Source organism: Bombus pascuorum, chromosome 2 (assembly GCF_905332965.1).
Source record: "Bombus pascuorum chromosome 2, iyBomPasc1.1, whole genome shotgun sequence".
Classification (NCBI taxonomy): Eukaryota; Metazoa; Arthropoda; class Insecta; order Hymenoptera; family Apidae; genus Bombus; species Bombus pascuorum.
Genome location: NC_083489.1, coordinates 6,499,244 through 6,520,962, shown reverse-complemented (window position 1 = coordinate 6,520,962; position 21,719 = coordinate 6,499,244). Strand labels below are relative to the sequence as shown.

Here is a 21,719-nt window from a genome sequence, read left to right as displayed (position 1 = left end):
TTATTATTTTATTTCTTCGCCCCCGTCGTCGATTTTAAGGGGCAGATTTAAATCGGACAGCGTAATCGTTGGAGAAATTATTGCGACGACAAGGGAATGTTGGCACGAGAATTTTTTCTTTTATGTATGCGTATATACTATCACCGATATATACCTTAGTATTCTGGTATTTCGATCCATAATTAACACTATGTAAATTAACGATGAATTACTAATTATTTGTAGAAACATCACTTACTACCTTTTCATGAAATTACCACGTTATAAATCTAAATGGTCTGTTAAAAAATATAGCAATAATGCTTTTACATTTTACTAGTTGGAATATGTACTAGTACATACGTTTACTATTGAAATATTAATTTGCATTGACATCGTAAATCTTCTATCAGCGTAGAAGATCCATCTTAAACTGACCTAAGATTCAGACGATAAAGAATTTGAAAATAAGGAGCTTATTGAGTAACAAGATATAAAGTTCTATAAAGTTTGACAATCGCGAACTTCAGTTTTACAATCCCATACTTACAATATTTTTAAAAATCAATTTGTCATAGTAGGATTGTATCTGTCTAATTAAATTATAAATTTGTGATCTTCTAATGATTCTAAGATCGTTAAAAATTTCTCCATGACAAAATAGAATTAGATACTTGATAATCATTTTTTCAAAGAGTGCAAGCATTTCTGGGTTAACCAAGATCGATATTGCAATAATTGGAGTCCGGATGTTTATGCATTTATATGATATTTGAACGTACAAAAATGTATAGGATGCTCGTCATATGCAAAAATATACAAAATATCGAGATGAATAATCCCTTGTAATATTAACAGAGTAAAATAAATCTCTATACAAATTCTATTTCTGTAATTGTATTCATAAATATATAAATTTGCAAAATTAGCAGTATAATTGGTGGTGATATATTATGCTTAACACATATTAAAGTTTAATTTGTTTGAAGTAAAATGTACACATTATAGTTGTTGAAATTGTACAATGGTCTACCTTTATTTGGTAAATGACGTTTAATGCGGTTGACGTTGATTATTTGTCCAATTTGTATGATCAAATATTATTTTGCTTCCGAAAATTAACTATTGATATTCTGATCATAATTTTCATTTTAATTACAACGTTTTGTTGATATGTAGCATAAAATTTGCAAAAATAATCTAATTTAGTTACAGTTGAAAATAATTATAATAGTAAGAGATTTCTTAGCAGATTCGTTCTTTGATTTTTATCCCCTTCTCAACTTTGATCGAGTGACATGAATAACTTAAAATTAATTACACGAAACTCTCAAGGTAACGGAAATTTATTAAGTAAATTTACAAAATCTCATTTATATTTAAATCACGAAGAACTTAGTTATTCGCCAGTGATTTGAAAGAATTAATTGGATCACAGATTGTTTGACATTGATCAGTTTAATATAATTTGATCTTTAACACGATATTGCTTTCTCAAAACCAACTTTTGTAACAAAAATATTAAACTAAATTTAGTTACATGTTACTTGAAACATTGTCTTTTGCTTACCACTCATTACCCTCATTCATAACCCAGTAATCCAGGGAACCAAAGTACAGAATTATTAAAAATTAAATCAAGTTCGTTGGCCATCCTCTTCTATGAATATGTTTGATAAAATATTTATGAAATAATATCTCCTCACAAATTCATAAGAAAAAAATTACCTTGCAGCGTTCGAAAATTTAAAATTTAAAATTCAAAATGTAAGTCGGTGTAACAGGTATAAAGAACGGTATCACACGATTAAAGAAAAATAATTGATTTTTATTTCGAATGTATTAAGTTATCTTACATTCCGTCCCAAACTTTCCAGTTCGTAAACGAGATTTATTTACACGGCTCTCTCTCTCTCTCTCTCTCTCTCTATCGATTATTTTACAAATAAATATTCTTTTCCATTCTCATACTGTCGTTTCTTGGACGCGCACAAACTACAATCGACTCTCGATTCTCTTTATTTGTCATGTCTGATTCTACATTTCTTCAGACGAAATACTCGCGATGCGCCACGCAGTTCATTCTTTCTTTCTCGTTTCATATGCTTGCTATTTCTCTCTCACTCTCTCTGAAAAACAACGACGACGCAAATAAAATGTACAGACTTGAAGTTCGCGAACGATAATACACTTCGGTGCTGAAAATACGAACGGCTTTAACGACGCACATGTACGATTTATCTCTTCTTTCGCTACTAGCTATCATCATTTTCCTATAAATACAGAGGACACGCTCGTACATGCTTATTATACATTCTCACGCGCGAACACTGTAAGGATACGTTCATTCGCAAAAACGAATCCGTATCGACAACGATCGTAAATATAATTGGTGCACAGTTAACGCATACGATAAATAGCTTCTATACATTGCGGAATTAAGTTCTCCGCTTATTCGAGATTTTTATGTACATTTCTCTTACTTTAGGATCTGTTGCCAGCGATCCTCCAACATTCAATAGTTGATTATTATCTCCTTTAACTCGTTCGATTCTGAAGTTCCGTAACTAACGTTTCAACTGTTATTCGTGAATAGAATATTCGTTCCTTTCACTCTCATGCATCGTATATTCGAAAATTATAGAGAAGTAGAAAAAGAAAAAGATTATGTGAAGTACACTGTGTATCGAGACAGGAAGGGAAAATCGAGTGATCTTACAAGACGATTTTTAAAGAGCCAATTAATTTTCTAATTTAATGACTACAGTCGTAGCAGACGAGCAAAATAATGCCAGGCAGGCCAGTTATCGGGGACATTCAGTAAAGAAGGAGTTCTCGTATTTAAATCAATTAACCTTTAAGGTTTGAGTAACATTCCACATTCTATCTCGATTGATTTATATCGAGTAACCTATTTTTGAAAGTTCTTTGTGACTTCAATATTATATTTTTATATCTTTGTAACCAATAGCTTTCCTACGTTGACGTATTTTTTAATTAAATAAAAGAGTTTTTTATTTAAACTAAAAATTGTTTGAAATTAAATTACAATGTCGAAGAATATTGAAAACTGCAAAGAATTGAATGAAATAAAATATGGAGTGCAGTTTAAGGGTTGATAACGTCATTCGAAAGTAAATCTTGAAATGCCTTATTTTAGCTAGCTTTGTATTTTAGGATCTTCATAAAATTATTTACCGCCAATGCGTTAATTTTAAACGAACATTTTAAATCAACACCATTAATTACATTTTTTTACACTTTCTCCTCCCACTCTTGTACGAACGTCTTTCCAATATTCAATATCGGATACAACGTTGACCTCATCAGCCTTGTGTGCGTCGATATTAACCAATTTTTATATTCGAATTTTAATTAGTCTAATCATATTTGCTAACATAGGATATTTTATCAATTAACCGAATCTAGTCACAAGATTTCACAGCCACGCACGGCTCGATTCGTTCCTTTGTTTCAGAATCGCTGTAGGACAACGTTCGATTTTTTTTTTTTTTTTTTTTTACACGTATAAATTCTCCGTCGGCAAGAAAAATTTATTCCACGATAGGCTACGACGATATTGAAAAAATTTCATGTATTTATAATAATACAAATAACGACATTCTCTGCTATCTCTCTTTACAAATCAGGTTCATCATTCTTAGACATCTATCAGACAAATAATAATTATCAATAAATGTCTACGAACGATATATCGCGATATTAACGCATTCTCCTCGATATTTTCTCTCTATTCGCATAATCCAGTGCGCTATTATATACATGTACTGAACTAGCGACGATTAAATACGAATAAGTTGGCGAGACCATAAACTCTTCGCTCGAATCCACTCTCAATTTTTCGTCCAGGGTCTATAATTCAAGTTTTGAAAATATACGCACGTATTTCCGGTTAATTGAACTTTTCAGAAATTTTACACACTCAATACCAGCCAGTCATTCAACAAATCCACCCCTATTATTCTGTATGTCGTTTCGAACTGTGCGCGTCCTTTGTTCCTTAACTTGAAAATGAATTCGATATTTCGAAAGAACGTGTGGCATATAATCCGTAATTTTTATATTTTTTTAAGATCGCAATAACATTAGAATAATGTAAAATAATGATGCAACAAATACATTTGTAGAAATCGTTTTACTACATTTTATTTTACATTGAAACTTATTTATTATTTTTCAAAACTATGCAATCGTTTTCTCTCAAAACAACCGAGTTCATTCGCATACATATTATTCACACGTAACTATAAAGATAAATACTTAACGTATGGTCCTTCGTCTTTTAATAATGAAACGTGCTGTATATGTATATACTTACGTGCAACCACCTTGTAAATGAGCATCTACAAATTTTTTTAAGGATCTGCGTACACATCCTTGGTAGACAGATGTTCATTTTATCAAGATTTACATTTTGTAAACAAAACTGAGTTTTCTCGTGGCTACATACTAGATGATTTTCAAAAATAGTCTTCCGGTTTAGTGTACACACACTGAAACGACTTTACATTTTAAGTAAACATTTTATTATACGATATATGGATGCACCTCTCGAGAATAAGTCCTCATATATTTTTTTTCCTTCGATCAAGAACGATATACAAAGTATACAAAAATACTTAAAACCGTTCAAATATTGGCATAAGCTATGGATCCACTGCAATCGCGCAACTGCTTCTTAAATGAACGAACTTATCTTCAAGAAACGAATAGAAATTTCAGTGGCGTTCTCATTAGGGAAACATATAGGTTCTGGGATAATATGTACGTAAAGAATTATGAACGTACGTGTATGTTTGTATGCGTGATAAATGATATATTAGTTTTGATGAAACACATATAATAAATATACTTGTATCTTCAAAGAAATTCTTTATTTAAATAAAAAGTAATAAATATTAGTAAATATGAAGATTGAGAGAAAAAATAAACTCCGCAATGCCAATTGATAGAAATTAATAAATATATTCCATATCAAAAATATAATTCATACTAAGCATTACGCGTGAATTAAAATAATACTCGTAGGACTCCAACCCCAAGTTTCCGAATCACAACATACACCATATGATAGGTCAGTTACAATCGATATATACAAGCGGGTTGCATTCAACCTAATCGATTACATATTATTCTTCGAACAAAAATACTTTTTCAACGTTATCAGATCAATTTACTTCAGCACAATTAACAACGATTTACTTATTATTAGTTGCTCTTCCATTCTCACGCATGTTGGTCTCGCCAACTTTTTCAACGCTACTAACTTTTCTAAGTTACAAAATTATCGAAAACATTCAACACCATTCTTCGCTTTTTTCCCGTTTTCTCCATTAATTCTAAATTATTAGAAAATTAACATATAATACCTCCTATGTACAAATCTATTAATATTAATAATATTAATAATAGTAGTAATAATAGCAATAATAATAATAATAATAATAATAATAATAATAAAAAAAATGGGTCGAGCACGACTATCATGACTAAATAATAGCGTAACTACGACCAGGACTCGTTTTATCGCGAGACGAGTATCGATCGTATCGTCCGCGATCTTATTGTTTCCTTTTTCTTCGTTTATAAAAGGGACCACGGTGACGATGGAAAGGAACGTTAAGTTTAAAAATCGACGAAGATAGTGGGAAATACATACGAGTGGCGTACAAAAGCTTTGAAGCTTCATCCTGGCCCCGGTTAATTAATCATCTTCGTCTACAATATGTACACGGTACAAAAATAATCAGAATAACTGCGATCGTTCTCGACTCGAGGAACATCCCACCTTCTTAACGCTTAAACACCCTTTCGTTATCACTACCTTGCCACTAAAGACAGTAGTCGACTAGAATTTATTTTCTTTTCGTTTGTGATAATTATCGTGCTCCATGTTTTCATTCTGCAAAAGTAGGAAACAATTTTTCTTCCTTTTGGATAATACCGAGAATCATAGTTATGTACTAATAGAGTAACATTATTCCAGATTACTTTTCTATTTCTCTTTTTAAGATTTTAAGAGCTTTTATACATAAACAATTTATATATTTTTACTAGAAATAAAGGTGGGATATTACTTCTTGGGGGCTGATTAACGCAAAGATAACTGCGATAATTATATCGAGGCAAAGGAGTGCTAATCGACACATGGAGTACGTATGTGTGTGTATATATATATTATCCGAGGCTCGAGAATTTTGAGCTATGCAAAAATCATGAATTTCACATGCTGTACCTGACACGTATGCGTGATAGCGTGGGGATCTAGGTTCTGTCACTTTTTACTCCTAACTTACAACAACCTTCTGTGAACGCGTAACACTTCTACTAGTCCCTCCAGCCGTGCTAATATTTTCGTGTCAGTCAAACACACGGTTCCACATAAAGAAGAAAGAGAGAAAGAAAAAGAAGAAATAGAAAAATAAATGTTATATTTCCACTTATGTTATGTTTTCACTCCAGAAGTACGATAATTATAACGAAATATTATTTGAATATTTTACAAGCAAATCCTAATTCTCCAATTCAGTGGCACGGTAGAATAAAAAGCAATAAATAGGCGATGAGAATAAATTAAACGAAGAAGGGTTTCTCGCGAAAAATCAATTCGTATAGGAAAAGTGCAAGGATCGTTCTTCCCGTTCGAGAAACCACGAATCGCATTATTTAAACTAGTCGTTAAAGCTTCGGATACAATTCCGTGGAAAGCTGTTTGCGCGCATTCTCTACTCGTCCAAGTTTGATACGCGAAAACAGCGAACGAAGCTCTTGGATTACTTTGTATTTCCACGCGGTTAATTGCTGACCACAGAATGTTTCGCGAAATGTATGCTTTTTCTTGTCGTTTCTTACGTATCGTTTCTTCCCTTTAGTTTGACATGTTCGCGTACGATCGATTATTGTTACCTCGTAATTGATTCGTAATTGATCGCTCCAAGTGTGTGTTAACGTTAACCTGTTAATCGAAGAATTATTTTTGCCCATAAATCACTTGCTACTTTTACATAAATTAACTCCATTAAACATTAATTATATAAAAAATGTTATTTATGCTAATTTTATATGTAGTATATTTATTAAAATAAGTGAACAATCTTTAAACATAAATAATAGTGACTACCTAATATAGATTTTATTTTTTAATTAAAACGTCCTTTTTTTCATCTTAAGGACATTAGGCGTGTGACTTATAGACAGAAATAAAAAAAATTATAATTTACCACACATTAGGTGATAATATATAATTTTGTGAAAAATGTAAAAATGATGCAACTGTTGTTATAATAATATTACAAAAAGAATGGCTATGCAAGTATGATGCAATGACAATTTAACTTATTGCTCTTGATTAACAGGTTAACGATAGGCGAATGTCTTTTCCATAAAAATAACGAAATTATGATATAATAATTAACATTGCATTGTAGTGCATTAGAAAATCATGACTCAACGAATATAGTATTACCGCTAAAATCCATATCGTGAATATATCATCTCTGTTCGATTAACACGAGAATTCGGTGGGAAATACTTAATGCCGATATTAAGCAATTCTTTATTGGATTTCAAGTCGTGAAAATATTGAAGACAGCGAGTGTCTTTACTTGTATTCCTTCGTACGTAATGATAACATTAATTATAATTTTAACTTTTTCCTCGACAATGTCTTTTTTTCTTTTTTTAATGTATCTATTATTTGTTTCGTTCATGTAAAATATGCTTGTTTCAAAATTTGAGCTTCGTGGCACGTATATTCTTTTTTAGAAATTGTAACATGTAACAATTTTTTAAAAAACGCTTTGGAATTGTAGGAACGAAAACATTTCTAATTTATTAGATTTTTAAAAGCAACTCCGCATGTACCGACCTAATAATACAACATTTTCTAAAATGATTTATACAAATCTGACAAATGCCTGACTAGCAGTTTAACATGAAAAATTTTAGCCAATAAATAAATGAAGGCACCCGATACGTTTTAATTATCGAGTAATTACTCGATAATTCTGTCGATAAACGTGATCGTTATGTTGCAAAAAATGGGAAAGCGTCCTTTTTATTCCTAGAAAAACCGAGTACTGCGAAACGAATCCACGCAGATGTAATAAATAATTTTAAATAATTTCTTCATTCGCTATATATAAATAATTTCGTATACGACGATCTTTTCCAATTAAAAAAAAAAAACCCTGTCGCAAATAGTTCTTTTTCTCGATTACCATCACCAGTAACTTAAAAACCGAATTTATTACATTTAAATTATCATGTTCAATATCGTGACTAGAATAATAGTAATTTATAGACAGACTGCAAATGTTTATACAAATTTATATTTTCTTCAACACGACCAAAGAAGTAAAAGCTACAGATTCATTTCGTTCTCTAATCGAATCTAATTATAAATTACTATATTTATAAAATAACACAAAGTATATAATACTTTATAATAGTACTTCACTTTGAATTTTCTTCATTTTTACGTATTTTAATTTCCCAATAAATGCATAAACATTTACAATCTAGTCTTGAAAAGTATAAAATTTATATACTTCTCACCTATACTATATTTTCATCCTTTTAGTCTGAACAAATCCTTTCCAAAATTCTACTACCCTAGAACAAAAGTAAAAGAAGATTACGAAATACGGATACACTTGAAACACTAATGAACAGAAGTTCGTTAAATGTTCCATGGATCGATCTAGCATCGATTATGCTAGAGAGAAGGGTTTGAACAGGTTTAATGAGGAATAACAGGGTGACCGCAAAAATGAGTCCCGATGAAACCACAGGGATTCGATGTTATGGCGCCGTTCGTATGATGAGCAGCCACGCATTGCCTGCGTCAATTAACCACCGCGGTAATTACGCTGCTATGTCCACGAATGTGGATACTAAATTACAACTCTGACTCGATGAAAGGCCAGCTGCCATGGTCTTGTCTCTCTTTGCGTTTCTACCTATTCAAGCTCGCAGGCTTTGATTTTTCCTTTCACGAAAGTTTTGCGTAAATACGATTAAATAAATAAGGACGTAAATCGAGAAACTAAATAATATTTTATAATTTCTGTTTTTAAACTAATGGCTATCGAGTGTAAATCTTATTTGATTGTTTTATACATTTCGTACGTTTAATATAATAACACCTGGTTTTAGTAGAAATGTTCTCTCTTGAATATTTTATTCGATTATTTTATATAGTTTCCTAATTTTTAATATGTAAAGGTTGAAAATTGTCAAATTAAAATAGAAATCTGACGCGATGAATAATTAATAGAAAATCGTGTACTAAAATGCCAATTTCAATATAACTTCGCATATTTCGATGAACAACGTAAAATAATTTAAAATCGGATACGCTTCTAAATTATGAATCTTTCGATATTATGCAACTTTACATCCGACTAATAATACGAAATATTCTTCGATCATTCGTACCACCCATATGTTCAATTAATATTCAGCATTTCACGTTCGTGCGGATGTTTATATTTGAAGTATCTCTTCGAAACTGGTAGCATTATTTACACATGTATACAAGGAGATTATTTACACGAAACATTTCCCCTTACTACAGTCTCCACCTCTATCTTTCTATTGACACAAACAACAAATATTGGATTCCATCTTTCTTTGCCGCGTAGCCTGGTCACAACTTTGTCACAGATGCCGAGCTGCGCGTCATTAAAAGTTAACTTTGACCTCGCAAATTCTGCAAGGATTAATGGTCTAATGGAAAACGAAACTTAAGAACAAATATAATGCAACTTTCCAAATTATAAAAATTATGGGCTACTGATACTGTGACACGAGAAACGTTTATTACAATTTTTCCGTAGAAGTTTCTTGGCTATTTCTACTCGAGTCGAATATCACCGTGGAACGGCAACGCCGTCGTTCAAGCAAAAGCGAAACTTTCACGAACTGTATAAAGGGACGATACAATTCCAGTGTGTCTCTTGATCTCAAATGAAACTAGCTTCAATGTTAAACGTCAGGATACTGTTCCCAAAAGGGTAGGATTTGCATACGGAAGCCTTAATTAAATTGTAAGAGCTTCAACTTTTTGATTCGAAATTAAGTAACAATCTCTTTCCAAATTTGGGTCAAACACATTCGCTAATAATCGCGTCAATAAACATGAACATTGTAAATATTCTCGAAATAATGCTAATTTAAGTAACCGTGGAAAAAAGATAAAGCAGTTGTCGGTAAGAATAAGAGCAAGATAAATTATTACTAATAGAGTTTCTTCGTTACTGCTCATTCTCAAAAAGCAATCAATAACAAGTCGAATTATCCTGGACGAAGGAACGAGCAAGTCGTTTATACTGACATAGCAAAGAAAGAAAACAACGTTTCGGCTGTGAACTTTCTGAAGAATTATGAAAAATTAAGTTTCATCGCAAACTATTAAATTACTACGTGTTCAACATTAAAGTGACGGATTTTTTTTTAAAGCCTGCTTGTTAACCCACGAAAGAAGTGTTCAAAATATTTTTGAGTGGAATCATATCTTCTTCATTAATCCTTTCGCTGCCAATACATACATACATGTTAAATTATCTAATTAGCCGCGAAATAATTTTTTTCTAAAAATTTTATTTACCTTAAAATCTTAATAGTTTATATTTTGCGAATAAAATATACTAAGTTTCATTCTTTAAATAGCATTGACGCATACGGACATACGTCCGTATTCTCGTCGCAATTGTTTATAGTGAATCTTATATCATTCATCGACAATGTTCATGTTCATAATTTTTAATTATTCAAAGGACTAGATAATTATATTTTGTATCGTACAATTCGAACATTTTCTATCATTTTCGATAAAAATATGAAGATCGTGCGGCGAACAACCGTGCAAGGATAGTGCTCGTAACACAAGGAAGGTCATTTCATAAAGAGCGATAATAATCCTCCATAATAGCGAAAGCTTTAAGCAAATTAGATTATGAGATATACATAAGACGTTTAACAGATATCGTACGGTTCATACTAACAGGATAAGTCGCACATAGGATTCCTGTACCAGGTTCTATCGTTACTCAATTCGTCTGAGTGACTTTGGATTTGAGTTCACGTTGAGTCGTTGGATCAACAATGTTGGCTTCAAAGGCAACGATCTATTTGTCACGCGTTGCAAGATACGTCACAAGGCTTACCGTGATGGAAGCATGCATAAATTACACGCATCAGCTATGTCTCTGCGAGATGCGAGTGACGGAACCTGGAATCCGGTTTCTATCGAATTCAATTCGTGTAACCAGTGTCACGGAAATGTGAACGTTGAGAGTGTCACAGGTGAAATTCGACTGATTATGCGATAAGATAGTAAATTCCAAGCGCCTTATCACGAGTGACCGTCTGGGTAGCATTCGGTCATTCTACCCATTCTCAGAAATATATGATAAGTACGACCAAAGTCACTTACTACTCCAACGAATAAAGAATATAAATACTCCTGTCAAAATCATCTGAATAAGTCCGAACCAGCCTGAATATTAAAAGTCTATCGTTGCGAACCGCAAATACTATAAAGGGTTTACCATTTAATTATTGTATAAATTGAGTGGAAATAAAGAACTCGATCTCCTGTTTGGAGATCGACAATTTTGTTTTTTTTTTTCACTTGTTGAATTCTTACACGACAAGAGCACAGTTGCCAACAATGATAGTAAGTTGATTTTATTTTTCATTTTTTCCGCTTATATTCAAAAATTGTGCACGACAACTAGAAAAATATCAGGAATAGTTTATAAAATTATCATATGTGAAGCAAAGAACCATTATTGACAGAATTATTTCGACCGAGGTTGATGACTCCGTAGAAAATTTGTAGAGGGGAGCACGAGGCGGGATGAAGCGGGAGCAGTAGTCGAGGGGGGAAAACATCATCATCATCCCCGCCCGCGTCCAGGGCACTTGGGGTCTCTTTCTTGCGCGTCAAGCAGCCACGTGGTGGTTTTAGTCGGTAACTAAGAGTCCGACACTACCCGGTTTCTCGCTTGCGGGGGCCGGGTGTCCATGAGAATTTCCCCACGTTAAAAAAAAAAAAAAAAAAAAAAAAAAAAAAAATTTGTAGAATGATTTTAATCAATATAACGAACTACCTTTACTTTCTAATATTGAAATAGAAGAAATCTTGAACACCATAATTATACGTATAGGGTTAGTCTTGTTCCGTAAACTGTCTTAACTGGTCTCTTTTGTAAGTCAAAATAAATCCACCAGTTTAGCTGAATAATTAAAAAACTTCCAGAGAATGGATAACTTCTACCTTGTGTTAATCCAGTATAGACTTTCTTAGATCATGGATGATTACAAAAATTCTTTTTTTTATCTTACTTTCATTTAAATTGCTTCTGTGTTAAATTCAATTAGACAATTTGACATATAAAGCCATTAATAATAATTATAGCCGTCAGACACGTATAAATTTCGACTGTGGAAAGGATTTGTCAAACAATTTTATCACTTGTTTACTTCGAATGTAAATATCAGTTTGCATAATTAATTATCTACGCCACGATATATGTCCCATACCTTTCATTCTATGTTCTGAATCTGATAAAAAATTAATCATCGGTTGTTTTCAGAAATTAATTCGAATTAATTCTCAATATATAGAAAAAACGATTGCGAAATAAAAATTTCAGAAAGGATCAATTTCCCCATTTTATACTACGGAACCTTTCCATGAATAGGTTGCTCTAAACGATTATCGAAATAATACTCGATCGATATTTCGTTCGAAATAGGCAAGAAATCGTCTGGTATAATACACGTACACGGTTATCTATCGTGAACGTTTCCCAAACTGTAACCACGTTCCCGGTTTAAGACCCGTTTAAGATAGAAACGACACGTAGCAAAAGAGCGGAATTCTCGTTCGTCCGTGATTTTTCCGTGGACTTGGTCACGTGTCGCGTGCGACGATGAAAGTGATTTTTCTCGAGTCCGCGTTTCGCTTGCTATTTAGAGCGCGTTTCGAGTCGAACCAGGGAATGGTACGTGCACGAAAATCAGACCTGGTCGAAGCAGCTGACACCCGATCCATTTCTTCTCCTCTTTTCCATTACACCACGTTCGTGTCCGGCCTTTCCCAATCATTCAGAACATTCTGCGTACATACTATATATTCGCTGCTTCCTCATCGTTGACGAGGAAATTTGCAGAAGAGTGATAATTTTCCTTCTCGAATCGGCCAGATCTCGTTTCTCTCTTTGCCGCTTGCATTAATTTCCACGGATCGCTGCAGCGTATAATTTTGAACGATTCCATCGCTTTTTCTCTTCTTCCGCGTTTTAGATTTAAAACATCGTATGATTGATACAGAACAGAGCTACGTGTCTTCTCTGCGTTGAAGTTTCAGACAGTAGAAGACGCGTTATTCGAAATTGAGTTAAACAATTCTCTCGAGAAACGTATTCTCTGTGTTTTACGATCATACGACTCGTTCTCGAAAGAGGACCGTTTTAAACGGATCTTTAATGTGGAAAGACAATGTCATACAGTTGTCCGATACACCTGCGCCGCCTCTTTCAACCATCTATTTTTCATCGAAGCCATATAATATCGCTCGATACAGCGAAATCGATCTGATCATTTATTGCTCCCCTACTTCTCGCCTATCTTGTCAACCGTTTCTCTCTCTCTTTCTTGCCAGGGAGGAATATGGCGAGTGACAAAGTGGCTTTAAAGCAACTGACCCACAATCCGCTCTGTAAGAAACGGTTCAGTTCGGTTCTTCCTTTTCTTCTCTTCTTCTTCTTCTTCTTTTTCTTCTTAAGCTGCCGTAGTGGCAGATATAAAAGAATTGCAAGAAGTAACAACAATTTATTGTACAATATGCGGACATTAATCACGTTTTTTGCTTTTTCGATTGGCTTCGTTTTCTTCTTATGATTCGTCTATTTTGCTGGATTATCTTGGATTCAATGTGGGCAGTGATCGTAGCATTACGTAAATTCTTCTACAATTGAAAACTTTTAAAGCGGCAGTGAGTAGAATTTGATGTACTTGAGAATCAGTCACAGGCTCGGTAATATTGTTAACCTTTCTGAACAGAGATTCAATGTATAGGCCCGTGTTATATTCAAACGCGTAACTTATATTGTTATAAGTCACAATGTTGGTTTTCCACTGCTCTTTTTCTTCTTCTTCCTTGACACAACAGCAAATTATACTTGTAAGTACCCATGAATTGTGATTGTCTATGTTTAATCGATTCTTAATACAAAAGAAGCATCTTTTCATTTCGGATCTCCCGGTTACCATATTGTCGTAACGATACCTTTTAATAAAAATCAGCGCCACTAAGTGATCAAAGCAGTGATTTTCCACAATATTGAATTATTAATACACAACTTGTTAGCACATAAACATCGAATTATAAATTCTCCAATAATTAATTCCTCCTTCACACACACACAGTGTTCTCTAGAACGAAATATAGTTAGCAGTAAAAAATACGGTCAGTAGGTAGGCAAAAGCTCGTCAAGTCGATTCGAACACTCTAAGATCCCCCGGTGAGACTTGTGCTGAACCACCACGTTGGAAGTAATTCCCTTTCAGCACGAGAATCGACCCCTCGAACAGTTGGCTCGCTATCTACCCCTGTTTACAGCGATAGCCGAAGCACGTAGCGGAAGAACAGCGTCCTCTTCCAGCCACTGAAAGGCTTCGTCGCTCCTTTCTTCCTCTTCTTTCCACTTCACTTACGACCCACGATACACTACTCGATCGGGTGCATAGGGAATAACGATAGTTCGTATCGACACAACAGTCCTTCAAGATATTTTCCGTACCAACTATAAAATCAGAGGCGTCCGAGAGGAACATGGATGATAACTATCTTCCAGTAAGGCAAAATAATGCCAATTTATTATGATGCATTTTCTTCGTCTTGAAGTTAAACAGATTCTACAAACGGCACTAACAGGTCGAATGATTTTATAAAAACAACGGCAATAATACGATCTTGTCAATTGTTCATGGAGTGTCCGATATCTTTACTGTCTTTTGCTGGTCGATCTTGAAGCATCAAAAGAATATGCGAAGAACAAGCGTTTAAGCGGATCTTAAAAATCGTCTGATGAAAGACAAGAATCAGTAACCTCAAAGTGGGAATAATCAAAAGGAGGTGAGGATCTGCCGAAATGCAACTACTTCTTCGGAGGTTTCATATTAATAGCAGCTGGTATTTCTACTGATATTTCTAGGACGCTAGGTTCTCCTTGGAAATCTATCCGGAATATCTCCATAGAAATAGTTCCGCACGCAATTGCAGACTATCAGTTCCTTGTCACTTTCCGCCTTTCGATTACGCCACCCGCGGCGTGTCGACTGCATAAGCAATCGAGCAACTAGAGAACGTTCTGCATCTGAAACAGCACAGTTCCGCCAGCATTTCGCCGAGGTCGCACCGATGAAAAATGTCGCATCGTCTGCAGCCGAGATACCAGACAGTGTGATCGCCGCTGTCACGTTCAGCCATTCGAAGCTGCTTCTAACTATTCGAAATCGCGTTTCTAGAACCAAAACGAGTCACATTTTCATCAGCTCACGATTCGTCGCCTCTTTTCTTCCTGTCCTCCTTCAATCTCTTTTCACAAGCTGCTGCGCTATTTTTCGTCTTTCTGTACGCTGAACGAAGACACGCTTTCCTCCCTCCTCTCTCCTCCATCTTCCTTTTCACTTTTCTTCATTTTCGTCATCCCTTTCAATGACCAACAATTCACCTCGTTTCTCGAACGTTTGCTTAGCACTGTACACGAAACGCTCGTTGCAACAAGGGCTCCTCGCGAGACAAGACGAAGCGCCCGTTGTAACGATACCAGCTTCGTTTGTCGATTTTCTCCGACGCCTCTGTGTCCCATGGCAGCCGACCCGAACGCAGGGACAAGGATGCTATTTCTCGAATACTTGTTCCTCGTTTCGCTGCAACGACGCTCCCAGTAAATCCAACAGCGAGAGTAGGTATTGTATTATTATCTGCTATTCGCGACGAAAGTACCGTGGGTTTTAATCTCGGAGATGTTTGAACCCATAGAAACCGGTGATTTCACTCTCTCGAGTCTATTTATTCTTGATGTAAAGTTGAACGTTTGTTGGTAAAATTTCTAGCGTAATTTACTCTCGTATCTGTATCGATTAACGATTCATTGAAATATAGGTAAATGAATGCGAGATTCTTCGAATCATATTTTACAATGAAAATGAACGATAGGAAAAATTAATTAATTGGATACACCTTTCGAATTATCAGATTTCAAAGAAACGTTAGATCCGAATGACTATACCGATCTTTCGATGGACCGAAGGACCACACTTCTTTTGCTCGAACATTTCTGCTTGATTTCCCACAGCTTCATCAAGCTGCTCGTGAAATTGCAGTTCTTCTGAGGTATCCGATCCTCGGTGCGAATCTTCAACCCGTTCTTACTCGAAGCAATCACATCTAGTATTCGTTAGAAAGATCTAGGATATACTCGTTTCTTTCAAGAGGCGTGTGCTTCGAAAGCAGATATGGCAAATGTTGACTAGTCGGAGTTACGTTTATCGCCAACAGATGCGTTCCACGTCTGATTCCCCTTTTCTTCATACAGTTCGTCGCTATACGTCGCTATGAGAAAATGGTTTCATTTTTAGTTCTAAAGGCTTATCCGCGCCAAGCAGGCGAGTATCAGCGCTTTTACGTGTCGTCCATCTATGATTAAACACTCGATGACCACATTTTCAAAGAATCGAGTCTGTCGTGTGTCACGGTTGTAATTTTCATTTCCTCCTTCCCACTGCTGTTCCATAGCAAAGCTCGAAATAGAATTCAACGTGTCATATCGACATCTTCTAATGTTCTCTCGTAAATTTCATTCGTTTTCATCTATATTCCCCTATTAAATCACGTCACCTCGCTTTCTGTTCTCTCCTTTAGTACGACACGCGAGGCAATACTCGAGTAGAGCAGCTATTTGACAAATAAAAACTTAAAACGTAATCAAGATATGGCGCGTTTATATTCAGCATCCGATCTTGAACCGATCCAGCTCGTGTATTCGATTCTCGAGCATCGAAGCACTACGAATAGTAGAGCAGTGATGACAGCACGATGGAACACGTTCACCTTGGCGCACGTGCCTTCTGATTGCATGATTAAGCCCGTCGCAGTGTCCGAAAGCACGTTCTCTTCTTTGTTTTCCACGAGCGTTTCCCGTCAAAGAGAAACGGTTGCCGCACGAGCGCGGCGAGGAAGTTCGCGTGCGGAGAACGTGGCGAGAGAACTTTCTTCCTGCCTCTCTTTGATCGTGTCCAGCCGGTTTATTCCCTTTCCTTAACTTTTTCTCGTCCTACGTCTCCTTCCTTTTTCCTTTCTCTACATCCTTCCCTTTGTCTTTGTTACCTTTTTCCTTTTTCTCCTTCGCGCTGCCTCTCTTAATACTCTCGACCCACTCGTTGCTCGCGTGCGCGTGCCTCCTTTTTTTTCCTCTTCTTGGTTGCTCGTCGGAAAATAAAAAAATATTCTGGCGAATCTGAAGCGGAGAACGAACGGGGGCCCCGGTTTCAGCACGACGCTCGTGATGCACGGAAATCGTCCCCTTTTTCTGGCTACGAGTGCCGCCTAATCGCTTACGTGAAGTACCTTGCTAGCACCGCCAAAACGACCACCACTAGTGTTTGCACTTTGTACACGCTAGTAGCGCCGCTACCAATCCAGCATTCCTTCTCCGTATACGGCGCACAATGTTCCTGAAATCATCCGAAAATCGCGTACAGGTTAATAGCGTTATGGAAAGATCGCTAGTGGATTGGAAACGTCAACCGGTTGACATGTGACGATGACCATTGGTAACTCACGTTACTAGATAAATTGCATGGACTAAAAAAACTGTTGAATTTGACGCAATACGATAGTTTACACAATATGTAAATGTATATCTTAGAAAACGATATAAACGTGAAATATTTGTACTTGCACGAGGACTGATTCAGCTTACACCGTTTAAGGATTGATTTAATATGTCTGTATTGGATCATGCAATTTTTTAACATCGTTGACGAAGTAAACATTGGCAATAAGAGACACTGACATGAGAGAAATGTGGCAAATTAAAAATTGATATTGATGGATAAATAAGGAATTGATTGCAAGTACGTGTGTACGAAAATAAATTATTTTATTTCACCACCTTCGATAAGGAAAAGCCACCCGATTTGTTTTATCAGAAGATTTAATGGAAAATTTATGCATCGATTTTCATACTCTATTCTATTCTGCCGTTTTTAATTCTCTTCGAGTATCAAACAAAAGGTTGATAATATCAATGTAATAGCCAAAAAATATATTCATTGATCTTGTTGGTGAATTGTAGATCCAATTATATTGTACACGACATGCAAACAAAATTTTAAAAAGGCGATAAAAATCTTAAAGAATAATGAAATTAAAAAATTCCTTCATATCTTCGATGAATGTAAAATTTTCATCGGGATATAACATCGTCTCCCAACGATATACAGGTCCGTGTAAGTACTTTGCACTGTATATTAAGTCAGTAGATACATATTTTAAGTAACTTCGCGGAAGCTGCAGCTTTACACGACCGGACGTGCCTCGTTGTGGCGACAACAGTTTCTCCCGAGGCAAAGTGGCAAATATTTACCTTGAGAAGTGAGGTCGACATTCTGTCGAGGAACCCCTTTGCAAATTGAGCTGTGTCATAGCCACATTGCCGACGAATCGTATGATGCGAGCATTCCAAAAATTCCCTGAAGCCACTGCAACAGACGTATCCCATTTTTAGTCCTGTCGATTATCCACAACTTCGTAGTTCTACTTTTCACTCGATGCTTTTACGCTTTTACGTTAAAGCCTGCAAAGCTGAAACGTTTATTCGCAAGAAGGATCTCTCGAAACTTTCCACGCTAAAACACGAATACATCTTTACATAAATTTTTACTTTGCAGATAACTGTCGCGAATTTGTTTGAAGATAAGTTTCGTCAGTAGCAATTCTCTTTAAGATTATCGTTTGATTTAGTTGTTAATCTTGTAGTTGATTTACGATGTCCACGTGTATGCTCTTGAACGTTCCAGTTTTAATTGATAATTACGGATTAGATCGCAAGATTTCGCTGGAAATCTTCAAAAATGAAGCAATTTAATCGTTCCTATAATGTTAATTTTACATTGTTATGAAGACCGACACGAAATTCAATATCAATTCTCTATCTTGAGACGAATGAACGTTTCGTCTGATCAATAGTTAACTTTATCTTATGAAAATACCAGTTTGAAAGCAACAAGGCAAAAGAGTTATGTAATCATAGATAAAAATATGATTTTTAAGGTCAAATCAAACGGCGAACTAGTGAAATTTATAACGAAAAATTAATTAATAATCTAATTCTATATAAAGTTAATTGGAAATTATTACACTATCCGTTCCATTCTTTAAACTTCATATCATTCATATAGATTTTCATTTGTTTTAATCGATACAATTATAGTACAATAATAAAAAATTATTACAATAGAGAACGTCAAAGTAGTAGTGGAATATTTTGCGTTAAAATCTGAACAGGTTTTCAATCTAGAAAATAGCACATACGTTATTCGTTGGAAACTAAGGCGATCAGTTTATATATAAAGATTTGTTAACGTTTTGAAATTATCTACGTATGTAAAACACAGCACCGTAATGTTACGATTTCACGGTTTAAAAATAGTTCAAGGAAGATAACATACTATCTATTCAATTTGTAATACAGGAGTTTCAAATTGTCAACAACCTATCGAGACATTAACAGCTGGGATAATTTTATGAAGCACGCATTTGGCAAATTACATCCTCGCTTCTAAGCGGCAAGCTCTAAAGATAAGATACACGCGAGCGTTCCGGATATTAAAACTCGAAAGGCGAAGCGTGGATCGAGAGATCTCTCGACGTCGGAGTTTCTTTGACACCCGTCTCTTTCCTGTCAACGCAGCCAATCTTGTTTTTCTTTCAATTTCCCGGCGCAACGGCTGAAAAAGCGCAACGAAATGCAAATTATATTACATCCTGCGACGAATGCGCCTCGATTGAAACGTATCGTGGTTACGATTCTTGACGATAAAACAAATTGCACGCGTCTGCTCTATTTCCAAAGCCAAATTAACTTTTGTCATTTGAAAATTTCGTTCTACAAAATTTGTTTCAGAAATGTTCCTATAATTAGTAACAAAATTAGATATTAACTGGTAAATATTGTATTATACTAACTTATAATACAGTCTATATTAGCTTATAAAGCGGACTCAAGAAAAGTAATCTTTTACTTTAGGTTTTTAAATTAAAAATTATAACCACATGTTCTTTATTTTCCATTCGATTGTGTTTTTTTATTGTTGAACGACTTCTTACGAGCGAGGCCAATGCGAAAGAATGTTCGTCAATCCGCGTGATTTCTTGCTTCAAATTCTACATTAAAATTTTCTCGATACGCTACAAATTTATGTTTACCGAAACGCGAGCGAAATTGGAACATAAATATTCAGAGTTAACCTAACTGCATGTCGTAGACTATAATTGAATTTAACATTGAAATCATGTTGAATTTCACTCAAATAAAATTGTGCTAGTAACGTAGGATTCATATGCTGAGTGATACGATTCAAGAGCAGGAATTTATTTTCCTACTTTGTAAATTTTAATAAATTAACGTAATTTCATATACCATATTTTAGTGCTGTATACATTTAGTAGCGTGTGGAATACATTATTCTGTATTTATTGGATCTATGGAATATTTGGTTGACATCAGAACTATTATTGGATTGATCTATTTTTATTCCTGCTAGAGCAATTAAGAATATACATTGCTATAAAATGCTATGATATTTATAAGAAATCACGAATTGGCCATTATAATTTCTTTGACAATCCTTTCCTTTTTTTATTTTTTTTTTTTTTTTTTGAGTCACGTGAAAAATCAATAGACGCTTCAAAATTATAGTAACATAATTTTTCCTTTCTTCTTAATTGGATTTAAAAATTTCATTTCGCCTGATATCAATAGCAAGTATCCAGAACAACGCTTTGTATCCATAACGTTGCATAGCACAAATCTGCAGTATAATATTTCATACATAAAAGTAGTTGCATTGATTGTCAAGAACTAGAGGCAAAGGAGCTAACGATTCCAATGCAAAAACAGAATGAATATGAAACAACTAATGTGATATGTATCTATCTACGTACATTTCTTTCGAAAACTATGAATATAAAAACAACTAATGTAATATGTATGTATGTTCAAACACATTGACAGCATCAATTTAATAGGTACGTAGTTTCTTAAAGCTAAATACATTTCATATTTAACGATTTACTGGCACAATATTGCAAATGGAGATTAATTCATAGACTCGCACCTCAGGCATTTCTCTAAGAAACACTCTGAATCAATTTCTTTGAAATTAAAACTATTCATTAAAAATCTATCGTATCTCCGTGTAATATCGAAGAAACACAGTCTGCCAATTTTTCACAGTACGAGAGTATCGGTGCGTGAAGCCCATAATGCGGTGGAAAATATCTCATGTGAAAATATCATCGGCGGAAAAATCCATGGAAGCGTATCCGGGATTTTAATTAAACGTATTTATACGATTTCAACTATAGGTTCGCCGAAATTTTTTTCCTCGTATTTCAACGACGACGTTCAAACCCCCTT

General features: G+C 34.8%; 1 protein-coding gene across 2 annotated transcripts in view; it reads right to left on the bottom strand.

The window, feature by feature from the left end:
* Positions 1–1,786: 1,786 nt before the first annotated feature.
* Positions 1,787–21,719, bottom strand: part of LOC132916294 (uncharacterized) — an 87,672-nt gene continuing 67,739 nt past the window's right edge. For both annotated transcript variants that reach the window (XM_060976173.1, XM_060976174.1), the window contains exons 5-6: positions 18,666–18,780; positions 1,787–17,751 (exon numbers count right to left, since the gene is read on the bottom strand). In XM_060976173.1, coding sequence (XP_060832156.1) covers positions 17,632–17,751; positions 18,666–18,780 — 235 coding nt within the window. In that variant the 3' untranslated portion in view covers positions 1,787–17,631. The remainder of the gene's footprint in view (positions 17,752–18,665; positions 18,781–21,719) is intronic.